Consider the following 18,061-nt stretch of genomic DNA (forward strand, 5'->3'; position numbering starts at 1 on the left):
ATCTAAAATATATAACTATTTATTAGACTTTGATAGAGTAGAGGAGATAGTGAAAGAACCAATGATTGCATGGGCAAAAAACATAGGGCACAATATAGAATTAGAAGATTGGGAAAGAATTTGGAATAAAAATCACAAAATAACAAAATCCGCTGCATATAAGGAAAATCAATATAAAATGCTATATCGTTGGCACCTAAGCCCCTGCAAGATTAGCCAAAATGTATCCAAACCAAAGCCCAAATTGTTGGAAATGTAATTATCGTCAAGGTACCTTCTTTCATGCTTGGTGGCTATGCCCTGAAGCGAAAAAATATTGGATTAAAATACAAGGGTGGCTACAAGATTTAACAAAATGTCAAATCGAATTAAATCCGGAAACATTTCTCCTGTGAATACTTAAAAAGAAATTTTATAAGAAAATAAGATATCTGATCTTACATATACTAACTGCGGCAAGAATTGCATTCGCGCAATATTGGAAGGAACGCAATATACCACCAGAGGGGTTGATTATTCAGAAAATTTATGAATGTGCCGAGATGGACAAACTCACCTTAGAATTAAAAGAAAAAGATGATTCGGAATTTTTTGCGGTTTGGGAAAATTGGTATAATTGGATAGAAAATAGAAATAAAAATTGGAAATATACATAAGGTTATTGTGTAAATTAGGTTATTGTGGGTTAGATTGAATGTACATAGTGTATATATTGTATAGAATGTAGATCCATAGTATATAAAAATGACATAGTCTGCTGAATATGTACTGTATTAAAAAAATAAAAAATATTTAAAAAAAAATTCTCTATGCTAAACACAGCTTAAATCTGAGTTCTCCCACAATAACAGATAGACACTAATATAAAATCTACCATTAAGCATGACAAATTTTATTCCAGATGTGGTTTGTGCTCATTGTTTTTAGTAACCCAATTATAGTTTGTTAAACACATGTGCCTAGATCAGATAGCTTTTCACTGGATAGCCATAAACTGTACAGACACAGAAAAGCACTTTTATTCTACCTTCAATACTCAGTTTTGCACATAATACATAATATAATGTTCTAGCACCTCATGTGGCAGAAGAGTGAAGTATTTTCAGTAGCCCAATTCCTCAGGATAAACCTCAGTAAAGTTAATGCTCACCTGCTCCTTTGCTTGTTTAACAAAACTCAAGACCTTCTCCAGGTGTGCCTTGTTGATAAGTGCTCCCATCCTTGTAGTTTGCAGCAGGGGGTCACCAATTTTGATGTTCTGAGTCTGTTTCACAACTTCTTTGGTGAAGGCCTCCAGGATTGCTCGTTGTACAAACACACGAGTACCATTGCAGCATACCTGAGGCACAGGAACAGGTTTAAAAAAGGGCCCATTTTCAGAATTGACAGGCTCAGAACTAACCTGTAACTATCAACTCAAAGGTAGATCTCCACTTATGACTACCCTTGGGCCCAGAATCTCAGTCAGTGAGTAAAGTAGTTGTTAAGTCAGAAACCATGTAATCACTTTGCTCAAGGACCTCAAGTCTGGCTCTCCATGTTGCAGGTGTTAAGTGACCCACACAGGTTGTTAAGTGGAGTGCCAGGGAGAAGGCCTGGGCCTCTCGGGTGTAGCAGAGTAGGGAGCGGGCACAGGTCTTCCACCATACACATTTGCTAGCGTTTTCACTAGATTTGAGGTCTGTTTCTCCAGTGGGCTGAGAGATTTCACCCCTGGAGGGGAAATCCTTCAGCATGCTAGAATAGATCTCAAATCTGCCGAAAATGCTAGCAAATACCATTGTTCTGAAAGGTACAGAATGCTGATGTTCACTAGTGTTTTCACCTCTCACTGCATAGAGAGGAGGAGAAATCCTTTAGCATGCTGGAGGAACAGACCTCAAATTCAACATTCCCTGCACTTGCAATCTTCCCCGACTGCTTCTCTTATGATTTTCTGGGGAAGCTGCCAGAGAAGATTTCAAATGGTGATCATAGGATCATAGGACACTTGGCAACTGGTCATAAATGTGAACAAATTGCCACGCACTTGAAATATGGTCAGTTGATGGCAATGGTTGTGATGCAACATTTTAAAATGGTCAGAAGTGCTTTATGAGCAGTAAAGCACCCATTCAAAGTCTGTCATGCTTGCAAAGAGTCATTAAATAAGTTGTACTGACATTTCTGCACTGATTTAATCTCTCTTTGGAATAGCAATCAGTAACAAATATCAGTAAGTCAAATCAAATCTAATAATTACACATAAGGTCTATGAGGAGTGAACAGAGGAACAGAGCTTCTTCTTGAACAACGAACATTACAAGATAATATCAGTCCTGAAAAGCAATGAACATTGAAAAAATTGGATCTTACAACACAGTACAAATGATAAAGCACAATTTTTTTCTTAGAGATTCTGATAACCATTTCTGTATTACAATATTTTACGAGATACAGCAAATTTCTTCTCCAGCTATGGAATTTAAGTAGGCTTTTTAAATGATTTAGTCAGATCCACAGCCTCTTCTCTGTTAGATAAAAACATTGCATACCTCACCCTGGGTAAGGAAATTAGCCATGAGGGCTCCTTTCACAGCATTATCCAAAACACAGTCAGAGAAGATAATGAGGGGGGACTTTCCTCCTAATTCTAAAGTAACAGGTTTGATCCCTTTGGCTGCCATTTCCATAATCTATTGGGGGGAAAAAACAGAACAAGATGTAGCAGCTAACACAGGCAATTATAATTCTATTTTCTTGGTAAATGCAAAGAGCCTCAGCTAGAATTTGCTGAATAAGAATCCATCTCACATACAAAATTATTGCTCTCTTTCAGTGAATTGGTCAGGACATAGGTAAACATTTCCAAGCAAATATCTCACATAAATGTGCTATTTTTGATATAAACATCTAACACCCAAAGTTATACTATTAAAATAGCAATGGGCCTTTATTCATCATTTTTGATACGAATATTAAGAAAGTTTTTTCTTCTTCTAACCTTAATGAATATGTTTTATTTAAATTGTTATTAATTATGTATTTTACTGTTATTTTCACTATGAAATGTTGTCAGTTACTTCAGCACATAAAAAAATAACTTATAAATACATTAAGGATTACTGGATAATTTTTCACCAACATGCAATTTAGAAGTAGAATCTGGATTAAGAAGTGATCTCCACATTTCCAAAGAAGAGCCATCCAAGCATTGAATATAAGAGCAACGAAGACACCCATATAGGCCTGGTCTTTGTGCATCATATTCAAATGCACATCTTTAAAAAACCTGCAGACCTTGAGATTACAATGGAATATCTGTAGATTTGGCAACTGGCAAATATGTAAACTGGACAACAAACAGATCTATCAGCCTCTCAAACTGGCAGTTCTGGTTAGTAGCAAAACAACTCTTCTAACTGATCTTAGCATAGTTGCATGTGTATGAATAAATTGTCAAAGTCATTGGAGAAGGGACAAATTGCATTAAGACTGCTTCAGATATCAAACCTTTTTAAACTTTATCATTCAATAGTGACAGTACTTAACACACACACACACACACACATATACATACCTTAACACCTGTGGGCACACTCCCAGTGAATGAGACTTTGGCCACATCTGGGTGCTGGCACAGGAACTGGCCTGTGGCAGCTCCACCTTGCACCACATTGAAAAGTCCCTTAGGAACACCAGCCTTATTGTAGATCTCTGCCAGCAGCACAACAGAGATGGGGGTGAAGGGAGAAGGTTTGAAGACCATGGCATTACCTAGGTAGCCCAATTCACAAGAATAAAAAGAATGGATACTTATTTTCTGTCTAGAAATAGCTTCAATTACAATCAAATGAAAGAGTAATATTGAAGAAAAAAATGTTTCAGTCCAACTAAGACAAATTAATGCAGACATCCAGATTATTACACCCACCCCACTTAAATTTTGAAGCTAAATCAATGCCAGTGTCAAAGTGGTCTCTTCTACTACTACTATTTGTTATTATTAAGTTCTAATAACTCCACTGGATCTTTCTTCCCAATTTCCACATCTCAAATGGTAATAATGAACACCTAGAAAAGCAATCCTCAACTACTAGTTTCTGTGAATGAAATTCATTCATTTATCGAAAAGTTAATTTATTTTACCACAGGCCAAAGCAGGGGCTGATTTCCAGCAGGCAATCTGAAAAGGGTAGTTCCAAGCCCCTATCCCAATACAGACTCCAAGAGGTTCTCTTCTGGTATAAGCAAAGGATCCCTCAGGGAGCTGGACATGTTGACCTAAGTAGAAAAGACAAAGAGATCTGGACATAAGAAATATAAACCAATTCTCAAAAATGAGAAGCAGAGTAATTAAAAAGGTTTTATGTCCAGAAAAGTAGTAGAGGAAGGATGGAACATAGCCTACTGATCTTCTATTCTAATTGTTGAAGAACAGACTTTTCCCTAACACAAAAACTGGATGCTCCAGAAAAATGTAGATAGTGCAATCAGCCCTTCTTTCTAATTCACTAACCTGCATGGAGTTCCAGCAAATCATCAAATCAAATAATCAAAGTGGGCAGAAGCAGAGTTACTTTTACTTCTTTCAACAAAACAGTCATTTCTTGCAGGTTCTCCTGCTTGAGCCGGGGACGGGACTGGACTAGAAGACCTCCAAGGTCCCTTCCAGCTCTATTCTGTTCTGTTCTATTCTACATATTACCTTCCTCAATGACTATGGAACAGCAAATCTGGATTCTGCCCAGCACAGACAAGGATAGTAATTTCCAAATTTTATTCACTGTCATCACATATACCTTCCATCAGAATTCTACCAAACACCTTCCCAATATTGCACAGTTTTTCTAAAAGCTCTTGAAAAATTTTTTATCTATCATTCACTAAGCAATTACTCCTACTGTTCTTTCATATGTATTGACAATTACCTAGATGATACAATCTCGTACCTGTATTATATATGTTAGCCCTTTTAGTCTTTCCATTCATAAACTACATCTTCACTTTATGCCTGTATGCATCAACTTCACTGCATAAAATCACATTTTCAACTCTATTAATCATAGTCTTCTGTTAATCATAATCATCTCTTTATATTAGTTCACAAACAATACATTTCTTCATTTCATTTATTAATTCATGCTTTTTACCATATAACCCTCCTACATTTAAGACCATATTTTTTCCATATTGCAGAAGTCAACAGATAGGATTGTGGTTTTCATATAATAAAAAAAGAAATTAATTCATAAATTTTAATCATATCCATGGCACTTGCAGCATTGCCTGCTAATGATAAGGACATAATACTATGCAACTTTGACAAATTTTGGAAAGTGTAACACAAGATTCATTTTGAGCAATTTCAAATTATCCTATGCAAATTAAGATGAATAATCTAAAATTTACCTTGCTAGTCTCCCATACCCTGTTAATCTGGAAGTAAGTACTAAAACATTCAAGACCAATTCTGCTATTCTACATCAACTAGAGCTCAAATAAAGTAATCTTTGCTCTAAGACTTTTCCCTTGGAAGTACCTGATATTAATTCTTAAATATTAAGTACTTATAAAATTGTATTAGTTTTATTTAAGGAGACATTAGACCAAAGAGTAATTAATGAAGAAAGAGACAGAATTAACAAGCAGAACATGTAACAGCTACCTGCTAAGGAGCCAGCTAAACCAGCATAATACTGCAGGCATTGCCAAGATATATCAATGTCTATGAGAGCTTCAAAGATGGATTTCCCATTGTTGATTGTTTCTATGGTGGCAATTTCTTCTCTTCTTTCCTGGAATCCAATACATAGCACAGAACATGCTAAGCAGTAGCAAGACATTTTCTATTTTTATGGATCTATTAAAATATTTAAACCATTTAATAACTGAAGCTCTCTGGACAGTTTACAATAAAGCACACTAAAAAAGTACAATTTGAATAAAAACATATATAATAAAATTACAAATAAAAAGAACAAATCCTGAACAGCCTTTGTACATATTGCGTTTCAAAAGAAAATTCTAAAAAAACCTGAGCAATAGGATATATGACATGTGATTTACCACTGCATGCATTTTTACAAGTGAAGCAGAATACAAATATAATACATTTTGTCAAATTTGAAAACTATGATCTGCTTGATCAACCAGCAAGGTGAATAATTCTTTTTCAATGAGGCTAGATCTTGAAACATGAAAATAGCAGGTAATTGGAGCACTGGCAAAATTTCAGAAAAGCCTATACATGTGCAATTAAATGTGTTAGGGTGCTATAATCATATATCAGGAGTAGACCAGATAAAGGTATCATGAGACATTTCCCTAGCACTGCTTAAGTCTACTGAAATTTAATGGAACAGTTTTCAGTCAGCATGGCAAAATACGGATAGGGAGAGGAGACCTCTGGAGATCCTTGTTCTATACAAATCTCTCAAACCCAACAAAATTTTCATTAATGTCACCCAGACATTGGAAAACTTCCTACAGCTTGGAATCTGGTCAGGAGACAGTTATAATCTCTTTCTCAAAATTTGCCCATCCTCACAGTACACCATGAAGTACACTGTGCATTCCAAATAGACTAGGTTTCTAGCATCTTGTCCAAATAAGAACACGCTGATTATAGGAACAGAAATTAGTAATTATTGTATTTATTTGGTATTTTAACTTTGCAATTTATTTAAGAATGGAAATCTTTCTCAGATAATCAAAAGACTTGTCAAATGTCTTTTTTCTTTGTAGCTAATTAAATATGCCTTATATTTAGAGGTCTGGTGTCTCTGATCCTGGAGATAGCATGTACTCATGGACTATTCACTGATACATAGCCACATCTTCTGGTAATGAATTCTGATCCTTATGTGAAGTATTTTATCTATCCCACACTTTCCATTATTAAAGGTAAATGGATACTCCAAGTTCATTTATTGTGAGAAAGAAAAAAATGCTTATTTCTGTGTACTCTTTTCACAACATTCATAATTCTATAAACCTTTATCATGACTTCTCTTGCTTGCTTTTTTTCTAAATTAAATAGCTCCAAATACTGGAACTCCCACACACTAAATCTGTTTGTCCTTTCCTGTTATCTCTTCAAGAAATATCTTGTATATAGAATAGAATAGGACTTGAAGGGACCTTGGAGACCCTATATCATTTCAGACAAATGGCTTTTCAGTCTTTTTTAAAAACCTCCAGTGATGAAGCACCCACAACTTCTGAAGACAAGCTGGGAGTCATATTCACAGACAGGCATAAAAGTCTTAAATGCTTATATACTAATGCTCAAAACTTGGGGAACAAACAGGGCGAACTAGAAGCAATAGTACATGAGGATAGGTATAACATTACAGAAACCTGCTGGGACGAAACCCAGGACTAGAATGGACTGATGGGTGGATACAAATTGTTCAAAAGAAACAGAACTACAAAAAGAGGAGGGGGCGTTGCACTAAATGTAAGCGACTACTAAATATCTACAGAAATGCACATGATCAAAGATAAAAGCCCTCCAGAATCTATATGGGTCAATATAAAAGGGGAAAAAAGTGACATTGCCATAGGTGTGTATTACAGGCCACCCAAGCAATCAGAAGAAATAGATGGACTCTGCCAACCAGTTAACAAATGCATGTAGGAAGCATACCACAGTAGTAATGGGAGACTTCAACTATCCAGATATCAACTGGGAGACAAACTCTGCAGCGAGTGGGAGATCAAACAGATTCCTAACCAACCTAACCGACAACTTTGTCATCCAAAAGGTAGAGGAGGAAACTAAAAGTAAAGCTATACTGGACTTAATTCATACTAATAGAGAAGATAGAGGGAGTTGATGTTGCCGGAACGTTGTGGGAAAATTTGTTAAAAACAGATCATGCCAAACCAATCTTATTTCATTCTTTGATAAAGTGACCAAATTAGTCGACCAGCGAAACACTGTGGACATAGTATACTTAGATTTCAGTAAGGCATTCGACAAAGTAGACCACAATCTACTGCTTGGTAAACTAGAAAAAGGTAGAATAGACAACATCACCACCAGATGGATTTGTAGCTGGCTAACAAACCGTACTCAACAAGTAGTCCTCAATAGTACTACATCCACATGGAGAGAAGTAAGCAGTGGGGTACCACAAGGCTCCGTGTTAGGCCCAGTATTCTTCAATATCTTCATTAATGACTTAGATGAGGGAATAGAAGGGGAACTCATCAAATTTGCAGATGACACTAAACTGGCAGGAATAACCAACACCCCAGAAGACAAGCTCAGGATCCAAAAAGATCTTGACAAAATTGAACAATGGGCCCTATCCAACAAAATGAGTTATAATGTGGAGAAAAGCAAAGTTTTATATTTAGGTAGGAAAAATCAAAGATATAAGTATAGTTTAGGCGAGACCTGGCTCAAAAACAGTAACTGTGAGAGGGACCTTGGAGTCCTACTAGACAATCACTTGACAATGAGCCAGCAGTGTGCAGCAGTAGCCAAAAAAGCTAATACAATCCTGGGTTGTATAAACAGAGGCATAGAATCAAGATCACACAAAGTATTAGTACCACTTTATAAAACCTTAGCCGACCACACCCACCCAGACATGCTACCCCAGTCACACACACCCCCGAGGGTAACCACAATGCTGATGCGGCCCTCAATGAAATCGAGTTTGACACCCCTGTGATAAGGGATCTGAAGACTAAATTGTATGATGTATGGTTGATAGAGTTACATATGTTAGTCTATCAAAGAGAAGAATTAGGGTGATTTGATAGCTGTCTTCCAGTATTTGAGGGGCTGTCACAGAGGAGAGAGGATCGATTTATTCTCCAAAGCAGCAGTGGCAGGACAAGAAGTACAGTGGTACCTTGATACTCAACTGCTTTGAAACTCATTGAATTTGGTACTAACGCATTTTGATGTGAAAATTTTGTTCCATACTCATCATTTGTTTGGTACTCAACACACAAGCTAGAAGTTGTTGGTGTCAGCTGTCATGGTTCCAAAAGAAGAAGCTCTTCAAAGAACTTTGAGGCATTGTTTACCTTAAAGAATCTTTAATTTGCAACATAGCTTCAGCACGTACATAGAGTAACCAAAATCTGAATTTCTCCTCCCCCAAACACACAGTATCAAGCATAACTCACTCCTTCATTTAACAGTCATTAATTACATTCTCCAATTAGTTTGAAGTGTGAACTTTCCCTCCTGTTATCTCCTCTTATTACAACTAACCTTGAAGAATACTCTACTGAGATATTGTTATGGCTAACTAGTCCCCAGCACATTCTTCCCCCTCCCCTCCAGCACCATCTCTTTTAACTCTAAAAGTAATACACAGGTTAAATAGAAAATGTCTGCATCTTTATATATTGTCAAGCAAGAACATCCGATGTTAGCAGCATTGACATCGGCTGCCTTATGACTCAATACATTATTCCTTATAGGAAAAATTTGTTTGCTACTTATTTTTGCTACACATCGCGCCTCCCAGAGCCAATTAATGATGAGTACCAAAGTGCCACTGTAATGGGTGAAACTTGTTAAAGCAATCCAAACTAGAACCAAGGACAAATTTCCTGACAGAACAATTAATCAATGGAATACCCTGTCTCCCAGAATTATGGGTGCACTATCAGTGAAGGTTTTCAAGAATCGATTGGACAATCATTTGACTGGGATGGTATAAGATCTCTTGCCTTGAGCAGGTTGGACTAGAAGGCCCCCTCCAGCCCTATGATTCTATTTTCTATGTGCATATGCGAGATGCCTTTGAAAAGGGGCGTTGTCTTACCTGAACGCCTTTTCTCAGCATGATGATGGATAATCCACAGATTGGGTTTCCTGAAGTCCCTTCTACCCAATTAGACTAAGACTGAGAGATAGCCACGCCTCTTGCTGGGTCACGTTTACCCAGTTCCGACGAAGGCGAAGCATCAGACAAAGCCACACGCGTTGGTTTCCAGACTCCTGCCACAGTGCCCAGTAATCAGTAAAGGGCGGGAGTGGATTATCCATCATCATGCTGAGAAAAGGCGTTCAGGTAAGACAACGCCCCTTCTCCAGCATGAGGATGGATAATCCACAGATTGGGACATACCAAAGCCTGCCTGTCCCTGGGGGGGGGCAACAGACGGGCCATGTGATGCAGGAGATGACACTACCCTCTGTAATACTCTACGGCCAAAGGCAGCGCCAGCAGAGGCAAAGCTATCAATTTTATAGTGACGGATAAATGGGGAAGCCGACGACCAGGTCGCTGCCCTACAGATGTCGCCCATGGGTGCCCGAGTGGCCCAGGCCGCAGAGGTGGCAGCACTACGAGTAGAGTGAGCCGTGATATGTGAAGGAATGGCTAAAGACTGCGATTGGTATGTCCTGGCAATACAAGCCTTAATCCACCTGGCAATAGTGGAAGAAGAAACCTTGAGCCCCATAGAGGCAGGATTGAAAGAGAGGAAAAGTGCCTCTGACCTACGGAAAGAAGCAGTCCTTTCAATGTAAATGTGTAGTGCCCTGTGAACATCCAAGGTGTGCCATCTGCGTTCCAAGTCACAAGATGGACTAGGGCAGAAACTCGACAACACCACCTCCTGTGACCGGTGAAACAAAGAGTTCACCTTAGGAATGAAGGTGGGATCCAATCGTAGGATCACGCAGTCGGGCCGAAATAGGCAGAGATCCTCCCTGACCGAGAGGGCGGCCAATTCAGATATGCGCCTGGCCGAGGTCACTGCCACTAAAAAGGCTACCTTCATAGATAAGAGATTGAGATCACAGGAACGAAGTGGTTCGAAAGGCGACCCGGTAAGGGCCTGCAAAACTCTCAAAAGATCCCAAGAGGGGTACCGATGAACCGTTGGAGGTCTAGTATTAATTGCTCCCTTTATGAAAGAACGGATCACCGGATGGTGTGCAAGTGAGGAAGAGTCGTCACAAGAAAGAACCGTGGCCAAAGCCGCAACTTGCCTCCTGATAGTACTAGGAGACAGACCCTTATCCATCCCGTCCAGTAAAAACTGTAGCACCTGAGGCACTGTGAGAGATGACAACTGGACATGATGCTTGGACATCCAAGATATAAAACTCTTCCAAGTAGAGTCATAAACTCTATTAGTTGACGGGCGTCTAGACACTTGGATCATATCAATGACCCTTGGAGGATAAGCTTCCTCAATCAGACGTCTCCGCTCAAGCGCCATACGGCTAACTGTAGCCATTGAGGGTCGGGATACTGGAGCGCCCCTTGACTGAGTGCTATTCGGTCCAGGGGTATCTTCCATGGAACCGATACTGACAGGCTCATGAGATCGGCGAACCACGGGCGCCTCGGCCAATGAGGGGCTATGAGGACAACCTCCGCCTTCTCTCGCAGAATCTTGCGGATGACGGCCGGAAGTAGAGGGAGCGGAGGAAAGGCGTAAAGAAGTCCCCGGGGCCACGGAATGCGCAGGGCATCTACCCCCTCCGACCCCAGGGACGGAAAACGGGAGAAAAACCTTGGAAGTTGGGAGTTCGCTGCTGAGGCGAATAAGTCTAGAACTGGGTGGCCTACCCTGTGAGATATTGCTAGGAACAGTGCTGGATCCAGTTGCCACTCTGAATGATCCACCTTCGCCCTGCTGAGAGCGTCCGCCTGCTGGTTGATTGCCCCCGAGATGTAATCCGCCTTTATCGAGGACAGATTGGCCTCTGCCCAAGAGCAGAGCAGTCTGGCTTCCGTCATCAGAGAACTCGACCTGGTGCCTCCTTGACGGTTCACATGGGCTTTGGCCGCCATGTTGTCCATGAGGACGAGAACGTGCTGGCCTCTCACCTTGTGACTGAAGTGACACAACGCCAGGTGAATTGCCCTGAGCTCCAGCCAATTTATATTGTGTTTCAAATCCTCCTTGGACCATCTCCCCTGGGCTATCTGAGACTGGAGGTGAGCCCCCCAGCCGAAAAGACTGGCGTCCATGGTGAGCACGATCCGTGACGGCTCTCTGAACTTCGAGCCCTTGTTGATGGCCCGAGAACTCCACCATCGGAGTGAACTCGATATCAGAGGGGTCAACTTCATTTGCCTGTTGGAGGATGTTAATTTTCGCCTCTGAAAGGGGAGGAGGAACCACTGAAGGGCTCTTGAATATAGTCTGGTCCAAGGTACGATGGCGATGCAAGAGATCATCTTGCCTAAGAGCTGGGAGAGAGTGAGAAGCGGAACTGTCCTGGTGCGTTGCATCTGGCGGACAAGGTCCGAGACTGGCTATGCGGTCTGGCAACAGGAAGACCATGCAGCGTGTTGTATCTATCACTGCTCCCAGATGAAGGAGCCGCGTGGATGGAATCAGTTGGCTTTTGAGAAAATTCATCAAGAATCCGTGGTTCTGGAGCACCTCTATTGTACGGGCTACCTCTGACCTCGCAGCCTGGACCGACACTGATTGGATGAGGATGTCGTCCAGGTAACACTGGATCCGAATGGAATCCAGTCTGAGGTGAGCTGCCAGAACCGACAAGATCTTCGTGAATACCCTCGGGGTGGATGAAAGGCCAAAAGGAAACGCTCTGTATTGATAGTGATAAGATCTGTAGCAGAATCTGAGAAAGCTGCGATGTGATGGAAAAATTGGGATATGTAGGTACGCCTCCGTGAGGTCGATGGACGTCAGGAGGTCGTTCCTTCTTATGTTGGCCAAAATGGATTCTGCATTTTGAATTTTTTGTATACCAGGTAAGAATTTAACCTTTTTAGGTCCAGAATGGCCCTCCATCCTCCCGAGGTCTTTGGAACTATAGATTGAGTAAAAGCCTCTCCCCCTCTGATCGGGAGGAACCGGTTCTACCGCTTTTATTTCGATAAGATGGGAAATGGCCTCCTTCATGAGGGCCCGTTTTGACGGGTTTGAAGGTGTTGGACAAGAAATGAATCGGTTTGCCGGTTTTGAGAGAAACTCCAAGGTCAGGCCGTTGGTGATGGTGGACAAGACCCAGGCATCAGTGGTAATGTCACTTATTCCTCCAATAGGGACGGCCCCCCACGCCTCGAAAGGGCCGCTTAGACGGCTGTTGTTGCCTGGGCTTGGGTCCAAAACGTTCCGTTTGACGGTCCGATCTTAGAGGAAATGAACGTGTGGGTTGTGACCAGTTAGAACCCTGGGTATTGCCCCGGAATCCCGATAAAAGGGAGCAGACTTCCTATCCGATCGCCTGGCCTGGTGAGCAAGTACCTTTTTCTTATCATCCTTGTTTTCTATCAAGTATGGCTCCAGGGCTTCCCCAAACAATTTTCCGCCCGAGTAAGGAGCGGTGGCCAAACGCCCTTTGGATTTTAGATCCGCCCGCCATTGCTTCAGCCAAAGCAGTCTCCTGGTAGAAACATTGGCTGCTATCGCTCTGGCTGAAAATCGGGTGGCATGCAACGTGGCATCGGCCGTGTATTCCACCGCCGCTAATAACTTTCCCAACGTCTGATGGGCGCGTACCTGATCCTGCGGGATCATGCCCTGAAGCTCCCGGAGCCAGGTGATAGAAGATCGTGAGAAGAGGGTGACGTGGAAGCCTTTACCGCCCACCCTGATGCTTGATGAGCCCTTCTTAGTGCGTACTCAGATTTCCTCTCCTCCGGTCTTAACACCTCCGCCATATCTCCAGCGATAGTGGAGTTTGAAAAAATGGGAGTAAGGGATGTGTCCACAGTCGGGACCTCCAGGAGGTTGGTTAAGGATGGCGCCACGCTAAACAGCTTTTTGGCAGAGGACCCTGGGACAGGAGAAGCCCCAGGATTGGACCACTGTTTTTTTACTGTGTTGGCAAAGAATGGAGGACAAGGAATATGTCTTTGAGTCACCTTAGGCTCAGCAAACAGAGGATTTGAAGACTGACTGGTGGAAGGGGTGGGTTGTGGGTCTGGCTCTGGGGTGATCTGGGATGTGGCCGTGGCCTTGGCTAGAATGGTCTTAAATAGAGTGGGATCAAAGAGGCCTACAAAAGGGGAGGGCTCCTGAGGAGCATCCTCATCGTCTGATAGAGCTGTCCCCCGTGATTCATCAATTTCCGAATAAGAATCCCCACTCTGTGAGGATTGATCGGAAGCAATGGAATAAGTGTAATCAGGGGTGGTGGACTGACGCTGGGAGGGTGTCGGGATTTGGGATTTCTGTAGGGATGAGAGACTCTCTAATACATGCGTGAGCATGGATTGTAGTTGCTCCGGCACAATCATCTGTGACGACTCAGGACGGAGACCAGCGGCCGTGGGTATGAACATGGCCGATGGAGTAGGTTGAGGATTAAGCGAGGGAGCCCCCCAGCTTGGACTAGGATTAGATGTCATGGGACTAATGGGTCAAGATTGAGACCCACCCTCCGGAGACAATGGCCTATGAACCTGTGCAATTGTGGTTACCTGAGGGCTGAAAGGAGAAGTCTCAGATGCAGCTTGCACATGTTGTGATGGAGCTGTCTTTTGAGCCCTGGATATCTGCCTCTCTAGGGCCTGATGTCTCCTAGCGGCCTCCTTTTCCGCCGTCTTGGATGGCGCTTTTCCGGATAAGGCCTTTGCTTTTGCTTTGACTTTGCCGGCTGCCTCCGCTTTTGGAGATTTGCATCTCCTTTTACTTGGAGGACTGGTGGGTGCCAGAACCAGTTGAGGCTGCTTGTCTTCAGCCATCGTTTGTGTATCCTTCAGCGCAAGTCTGAGAATGGGTCTAAGAAAGTAGAAAGTAAGGTCTTAAGGTGAAAAACAGTAGAAAATTGGTAAAACCAGTATGGCTCTTGGCACAGTAGGTAAGACCTGAAAAACCCTTCAGCACAAGTCTGAGAATGGGTTGTACCAGGTAGTAAAGACTGGAAAACCAGTATGGACTCCTTGCAAAAGAGCTGGTCCTGAGACCCTTCAGCACAAGTCTGAGAATGGGTTGCACCAATCAGTAAAGGCTGGAAAACCAGTATGGACTCCTTGCAAAAGAGCTAGGCCTCGAAACCAAAATGGCAGACGCCAGCCACGTGACTCCCCGCAATGCAAGGGAGCAAAGAGCCGATCGGAAGGCTCCACACTTCTGCAAGCCTTGCAAATAAAGTGAAACAGGCCCCCCTCGAGGCCTCAGCAGTCCAGGATGAACTGCAGATGCCCTGGGCTTCCGCGGAGAGCTGTCGACCAGCTGGATCGAACGGAAGGCTCCGCAACTCCCCAAAGCCCCAAAAAGCAAAAGGTAAACAAAGAAACCTCGTGCTGAGGCTACTGGCTTCCCAAAAGTCCTGAGCACTCAACCGGAAAAAGAACACAAGCCTCGTGGTGAGGCTGCAACAACCAGGGAATGTAAACAAAAAGGAATCGGAGGGGAGGGGAGGACCTGAGGGAGGAAAGCACAGGAAAAATACAGTGTTTTGAAGAGAAATTAAAGGGGAAAGGAAAGATAATCCACGGATAGGAATAAGGGAAAACTATTTTTTTTAATAAAACCTGAGTCTGGAGAGAAGCACCAAAGCGTCTTGTCTGGGTAAAGACTAAGACGGAACTGGGTAAACGTGAGCCAGCAAGAGGCGTGGCTATCTCTCAGTCTTAGTCTAATTGGGTAGAAGGGACTTCAGGAAACCCAATCTGTGGATTATCCATCCTCATGCTGGAGAAAGAACTATATACACTTTGCTGTGAAAGCTTAGCTATATGAGAGATTTGGACTATATTAAAATCAAAGCAACAATAAATTAAGGACTTTAATATTATACATTATATATTCTCTACAATGCCCCCCCCCAAAAAAAAATCTATAAAAGGGAGATAGGACTAGATGTTTTAATGTTAAAGCCTTCTTGGAAACTTTTGAAAAAATGTTTGCCAACTTACAAGTTTTAAATGAAAAATTAAATAAAAGGCAAATACAGGCAACGGTAGTTAAATCAGTCATGCAATTGGATGGTTTGGAAATTAATTTGTGGTTAATAGATTTGAAAGAGAAAGAGTTTGGCTTGAAAATTGGAGATTTGCTAGAGGAGACTGAAGGGGGTATTATGAATTGGATTATCTCAGAAAAGCTGGAGTTTGCGGAATAGAGCTATTACATGCAACTAGAAGACAGCTATCAAGAGACATTATGTCCCAATTTGTAGGAAAATTTACTGGATAAGTGCTATGGAGATATCCTCAATGGATACCTACATTTTTGGGGAGTGAGAAGTAGTTGTTTGGAAAGATTCCACTTATAACTTTGGGATACCCCACTGCTTACTTCCCTCATGTACATGTAGTTCCATTAAGGACTACACATTGAGTGCACTTTGTCAGCCAGTTACAAATCCATCTAGTGGTGATGCTATCTATCCTGCATTTTTCTAGGTTACCAAGAAGTAGGCTGTGGTCGACTTTGTCAAATGCCTTACTGAAATCCAAGTATACTATGTCCACTGCATTTCGCTGGTCCACTAATTTAGTTACATTGTGGAAGAATGACTCCACAGTGACTCCATCCAGCCACCTCATTCTCTGTCGTCCCCTTCTTCTATTGCCCTCAATCTTTCCCAGCATTAGGCCCTTCTCCAGTGAGTCCTTCCTTCTCATTAGGTGGCCAATTAGGTGGTTACAAGTCTTAGTTCATCATTATTACATGAGTGGCTTGACAACTAGTTGTAAATGTAAATGTATTGTCAAGCACCCAGATTGTGATCATATGACCCCAAATTTTCTGGGGCAGCTGAAGCCTGAAGGATTGTGACCACTATCTATTGAGCTGTAACTTGGAACAATAACCGACTGAATCATTGTAGGTAGAGGATTACCTATAGCAACAAAATACCAATTTATGGTAATGTCACTGATCATCCTTTCTAACTGACTCAGCATTCACAAGATGCTTCTTACTATCAGTATTGCAGGCTAACTTTGTCCACACACCAGGAGTTCGAACATGACTAGCTCAAAGTTGACTCCACTTTCCACCCTTCAGAGGTCGGTAAAATGAGGACCGAGATTATTGGGGGCAACATGCTGACACTGTAAACCACTCAGACAGTGCTGTAAAGTACTGTGGCGCGGTATATAAATGCAATTGCTATTGTTATCTTAGCTTCTTTGAGGTTTTTATGGCTAATAGATACAGTAGTCCCCAACCTACAACCTTAATGGAGCCTGCCCATCAGTGTCGTAAGTCATGATGGTTGTAAAATGGATCATACATGTAACCAACTCAATTTAATGCATTTTACTATGCTTATTAAGCAAATGCCTTTATGTGCCAAAGTATTTTTTGGCAGAAATGTCATAAAACATGGATCACATGACTATAGGATAATACAAATGACTATAAATGTGGTCCCAATGCTGAGCAACTGATAGTCATGTGACCACTGCCCCTCCCTCGGGCTGTTGGAAATTTGGAACTGGATCATAAATATTCCCAGGGAGATCCATCGTAAGTGGAGGACTACCTGTACAGACAATAAAATACTTCAATCATTCATTGTTTATTTTTCCACTACAAAAATTTAGGACTCATAGGCATTTTTGTAAATTAGTGCAATATTGAATTTTGATTTTTTAAAAGAAATGATAAAAGGTGAGGTTGTAAGGGGAAATCCTTGGGCTCTCCTGAGCAGTTGGTGGCCTTTTGTCTTTCTTTTTTAACAAAAGTAATACTTGATTATGAAAAAAGACTCAGCAATTGAATTAAGTTAGAAGAAAACTTTAGTTTTTGATTATATTATATTTGTTAGGAAAAAATCCCTTTTGTTTGGTGAGCTAAGCCTGCAAAGAACAACAGGTAGTCCTCGACTTACAATCATTCGTTTAGTGACCGTTCAAAGTTATAATGCCACTGACAAAAATGACTCATGATTATTTTTCATACTTATGACTGTTCTCGCATCCTCATAGTCATAGGATCAAAATTTGGATGCGTGGCGAGGAGACTTCCGGTGGCAGGCGATTTCGTCGGTCGCAGCTGTTTGCTGCCTCCCGCCTGTTTTGCGTAAAAGCCGGTTTGACAGCCAGCATCAGCTGTCAAACGGCTTGATACCTTTCCCCTGGGCATAAGGGGATAGGTGAGCTGCCCGGGGTAGGAGTTGAGTTCCCGAGTCGTCCTATATGGACGATGTAGGCGA

The 18,061-nt window shown here is 41.8% G+C and overlaps 1 protein-coding gene across 1 annotated transcript in view; it reads right to left on the bottom strand.

The window, feature by feature from the left end:
* ALDH9A1 (aldehyde dehydrogenase 9 family member A1) overlaps positions 1 to 18,061 on the bottom strand; it is a 40,470-nt gene that overhangs the window by 11,799 nt on the left and 10,610 nt on the right. Inside the window, exons 4-8 of the mRNA XM_015830420.2 lie at positions 5,648 to 5,777; positions 4,129 to 4,263; positions 3,560 to 3,756; positions 2,535 to 2,675; positions 1,151 to 1,339 (exon numbers count right to left, since the gene is read on the bottom strand). Of these exons, the coding sequence (XP_015685906.1) occupies positions 1,151 to 1,339; positions 2,535 to 2,675; positions 3,560 to 3,756; positions 4,129 to 4,263; positions 5,648 to 5,777 (792 nt within the window). The remainder of the gene's footprint in view (positions 1 to 1,150; positions 1,340 to 2,534; positions 2,676 to 3,559; positions 3,757 to 4,128; positions 4,264 to 5,647; positions 5,778 to 18,061) is intronic.

This window comes from Protobothrops mucrosquamatus, unplaced genomic scaffold (genome assembly GCF_001527695.2).
Source record: "Protobothrops mucrosquamatus isolate PMUCROS unplaced genomic scaffold, P.Mucros_1.0 scaffold_243, whole genome shotgun sequence".
Taxonomy (NCBI): Eukaryota; Metazoa; Chordata; class Lepidosauria; order Squamata; family Viperidae; genus Protobothrops; species Protobothrops mucrosquamatus.